This window comes from Terrapene carolina, unplaced genomic scaffold (assembly GCF_002925995.2).
Source record: "Terrapene carolina triunguis isolate 2854851 unplaced genomic scaffold, T_m_triunguis-2.0 Scaffold537, whole genome shotgun sequence".
In the NCBI taxonomy this organism is placed as follows: domain Eukaryota; kingdom Metazoa; phylum Chordata; order Testudines; family Emydidae; genus Terrapene; species Terrapene triunguis.
This window is the reverse complement of record NW_020664888.1, coordinates 18807-23091: the sequence shown is the minus strand read 5'-3', so window position 1 is coordinate 23091 and position 4285 is coordinate 18807. Positions and strand designations below refer to the sequence as shown.

Below are 4285 nucleotides of genomic sequence, written 5' to 3'. Positions count from 1 at the left end.
CCCACCAGACCCAGGCTTAGAACCCAGGAGTCCTGGCTCCCAGCCCCACCCCCATCTCTCACCCACCAGATCCCTTCCAGCCCCAGGAGTCCTGGGTCCCAACCTTCCCGTCTAACCACTAGGCCCTCCCACCCCTCCGAGAGAACCCCCGAGTCCTGGTTCCCCGCCTCGTCCCTGCTTTGACCCACCAGCCCCCCATCCCCTGCCGGTGCCACCCTGGTGGGAAGCAGTTGTTTTTGTAGGGCCTACATGCGTGTGTGACTCCCATGCTCCTCCCGGTGGTACCTGTGTGCGTTGCAGGGGCTGTTCCCATTGGATCCTGCTTGGTGTCTTCCCCCCCTCCCTCAGGATGCTGCCCCTCTTCCTCCTGGCCGTGGCCCTGCCCCGTGTGGCTGCGGGGGGCATCTCCTGCTATGACGATGCCGGGCAGCCCGTGGACTGGTGAGTTCCCCCCATGCCAGCCCCCCCCCCCCATTCACCCCGTAAAGGACAGCGTGCCCTGGGGCTTCGCTGGGAGCACATCCCCCACGGGCTGGCTGGGCGGGTATCTCCGCAATGGCACCTGTGCCAGGATACCCCTGCTCCTGGCATCGGGGGAGGCACCGGGGCTCCCTGTGTATGGCTCCCCCCCAGGCAGGGGTCTGGCCCCAAAGGGTTAACAGGGTCCGTTCTCCCCCCCCTCCCCAGGTTCCTGGCCTACAAGCTGCCCCGGCCCCAGCACAGCCCCCCGGCCGAGGGCATGCGCTACATGTACCAGGATGCCCGCTCCGGCGGCTGGGTGTCCGGCCGCGCCCTCATGAACAGCACCCAGAGCGCCGTGGGCAGGACCCTGCTGCAGCTCTACCAGGGGGCAAACAGGCGGGTGAGTCGGGGGGAGGGAGGAGCTGGGACAGAGAAGGGGCGGTGGGGCAGGGGAGGTGGAGCTGGGCAAGGGGGTGGGGAGGCTGTGGTGGGGGATGGCGCAGCTGGAGGGCAGTGTGGGGAGCAGGGGCAGGGGGCAATGGGGGAGGCAGAAACTGGGGAGGGGGAAGTAGGTGAGAAGCTGGGGAAAGAAGGGGCAGTGGGGGTACGGGCAGAAGAGGGGGCTATGGCGGATGGCTGCTGGGGGAAGGGGCAGCGGGGGGCACTGGGGAGGGGCAGTGGGGGGCACAGGGGCAGGGTCTCCCAGCACTCAGCCCCCCCGTTTTTGTTGCAGATGGAGGACACGGCCTACGTCCTGTACAACGACCAGCCCCCAAAGAACGTCACCTCCTCCACCAGCACCAGGGGGCACACCAAGGGTAACCCCCCTCGCCCCCAGCACGGCCAGCCTGAGCCCAGCCACCGCCGGGGGGCCCAGAGGGGCATTGGGCAGCACCTCCCCTACTGGGGAGGCAGTGAGTCTGCCCCAAAGAAGGGAGAGAAACGTGGGACTGCCCCAGACAGTGAACCTGGCTCTGGGAGGGGAGTGGGGTCTGGTGGTTAGAGCAACGAGGGGCGGAGCTCGGAGCCAGGACTCCTGGGTTCTTTCCCCAGCTCCGGGAAGGGAGTGGGATCTAGTGTTTGGGGGGGAGGGGCTGGGAGCCAGGACTCCTGGGTTCTCTCCCCAGCCATTTGGACCCCGACTCTCCTCCCTTGTGTCCCGTCTCCCAGGCGTGGTCCTGCTGGACAGAGCCCAGGGCTTCTGGCTGCTGCACAGTACCCCCCACTACCCGCCCCCTGCGCTGGAGACCTATGCCTGGCCCCACAGCGGCCTGCACAACGGCCAGTCCTTCCTGTGCGTCACCTTCCCCTACGCCCAGTTCAAGGAGATTGGTAGGTGCTTCGTTTGCCCGGACGCCTGGGTCCTCCCCCAGCCCGGGGAGGGGAGTGGGGTCTAGTGGTTAGAGCAGGGCCTGGGAGCCAGGACTCCTGGGTTCTATCCCAGCTCTGTCAGGGGAGTGGGGTCTAGTGGCTATAGCTGCAGGGGAGGGGGGAGCCAGGACTCCTGGGTTCTATCCTGGATTTGAGTGGGGAGTGGTGTTGTACTTAAAGTACTGCACAGGATCTTTTCAGGGGGAATAAGGCAAAACACCACATTTATTAGCAATACATGTATTCATTAACACTGTATCATATGCATATGATATATAGTGCACTTACACACACACACACACACACACACACACACACACTCCGTTTTGTTGTTGTTACCAACTGGTTGCTCCTCTTAACTGCACTGGCCAGGTGAGTTAGATGGGGGAGGGGTGGAGCTGGGCTTCTGCAGGTCCAGATCGATGCTCCCATGTTGACAAGACGAGACCTGGGGTCCTCTGCAAGACACCTCACTTCTCTAGCAGCTTCCCTCTCCTGCAAATCTACACCAGCTTCAAAATCTGTGTTTGTGTCCATTGGTCCTTTGTGTTGCTTCCTTCTGGGTGTTGTCCCACTGCTGCAAAGAGGGTGTTCCCAAAAGCAGGTGCTTGCTTCTAACCCCCGAGGCCGTCCCTATGTCTGCTTGTCTTTAGTGAGCCCACTTGACACGTTTTATTGTCCTGGGGTCTGGCTCCCATCCCTTCTGCAAGGGTTGCAGCTGTCTGGAGGTACCTGCCTTCCATGCCTTGCTCATCCACACCTCCTTCATTCAACAGGGCAATTGATTAAGGGGGGTGAAGGGAGATCTTGTTCTACTGCTAGCAAAAGACATTTTTCTTCTATCTTGTTCTACCCTTAGGGGCTATAACATTATACCAAGGGCAGTGCAAAGTTTCTACATGAGGCTTTGATACAAGGTTTCCATATACCAAGGCTCATCAATACAAGGTTTCTATATGAGGCTTTGATACAAAGTTTCATGAAAACAGAGGTCACACGTGGGTAGACCCACCACAAGGTTATATGAAGAGGCACAATGTAAAGTCATATGAAAATTATCAGAGATTTTTTATCCACAGTGGGGTCTAGTGGCTATAGCTGCGGGGGAGGGGGGAGCCAGGACTCCTGGGTTCTATCTGAGCTCTGGCAGCTCTGGGGACTGATTCTGTGTCTACCCCAGTGAGGGTGCAGCCTGGTTGTGGCACAGTGACACCCCCCCCCCCGCAGTGTGCCACCCCTGCCCCCCATGGCTCAGTGGGGCTCAGTCTCCGTGGCCTGTTGCTGGGGCAGCATCTGTGATGGGGACACCCGGGGCTGGGCTGAGCCCTAGCAAACTCGTGTCGGGGGGGGGGCTGCGGGTCTCGTCCCGCTGCCCCCGCTCTCCACTCCCCCAACTCGCTCTAGGTACCCAGCTGAGGTTCTCCGACCCCGAGGTGTTCGACGCCCGGGTGCAGGGGGCCTTCGCCCAGGACCTGCCCGAACTGCGCCTGGCCTCCGAGATGAAGCACGTGCAGGAGCCCCCCTGGAACCGCAGCGTGGCCCTGACCTCGCTGGGGGGGCGCCGCTTCCTGAGCCTGGCCAAGTTCCGGCTCTTCCACGACGGTGAGAACGGGCGGGAGGGGGAGGTCCCAGACCCACTCTCATGCAGGGGGGGGGCTTGTGTTGGGGCTTATCAGCCCCCCATGGCCTTATAACCACCCCAAGTGGTGCTACCCCCCAACACCTCGGCCTCCCCAGATCTCTACCCCACAGCCTTCTATCCTCCCTCTGATGTGTTCCCACAGTGCCTCTGACCCCCCCCCATTTCCCCTCCCTCCAGCTCGCTAACCCCCCCACCCTGCTCTCTGCCCCCCAGATCTGTACTCTGGCCAGCTCCCCCTGAGGTCTCTTCCCCCCCGGATCAGCCCCACAGTGCTGGCCATGGGTCATTTCCCCTCCCTCCAGCTCGCTAACCCCCCCCCGCTCTGTCCCCCAGATCTCTACTCCGGCTGGCTGGCCCAGGCGCTCTCCAGCGACCTCTACGTCCAGTTCTGGCCCAACTCGCGGGGGGTCCTGCCCTCCAACTGCTCGGGGTCCTACCGGGTGTATAACATTGAGGAGTTGGGCTTCCCGGCCCCGGGGCCCGACTTCTCGGCCACCGTCGACCACTCCAAGTGGTGCGTGAGCACCGAGAGCGCGCCCGGCTGGGCCTGCGTGGGCGACATGAACCGCAACCTGGAGGAGGAGCAGCGGGGTGGGGGCACCCTGTGCCAGCAGGACCCAGCCGTCTGGAAATCGTATTATGCCCTGGTGCAGGACTATAGCAAGTGCAAGGAGGGGAGTGGGGGCTAGTGGGTGGAGCCGGGATGGGGAGTCAGTCTCTGCCCCGGTGACTCTCTAGGGGAACCTTTCCGTGCCTCAGTTTCCCCATCTGGGACAACTGCACTTACCTACCTCTCTGGGGCTGTGGGGT

The 4285-nt window shown here is 62.5% G+C and overlaps 1 protein-coding gene across 2 annotated transcripts in view; it reads left to right on the top strand.

Moving 5' to 3' along the window:
• DNASE2 (deoxyribonuclease 2, lysosomal) overlaps positions 1-4285 on the top strand; it is a 6040-nt gene extending 1755 nt beyond the window's left edge. Inside the window, exons 2-7 of one of the 2 annotated variants that reach the window (XM_026658943.2) lie at positions 301-441; positions 688-862; positions 1196-1280; positions 1633-1794; positions 3238-3435; positions 3809-4285. In XM_026658943.2, the coding sequence (XP_026514728.1) occupies positions 350-441; positions 688-862; positions 1196-1280; positions 1633-1794; positions 3238-3435; positions 3809-4164 (1068 nt within the window). In that variant the 5' untranslated portion in view covers positions 301-349 and the 3' untranslated portion in view covers positions 4165-4285. The remainder of the gene's footprint in view (positions 1-300; positions 442-687; positions 863-1195; positions 1281-1632; positions 1795-3237; positions 3436-3808) is intronic. The other variant, XM_026658944.2, reaches the window with a different exon arrangement.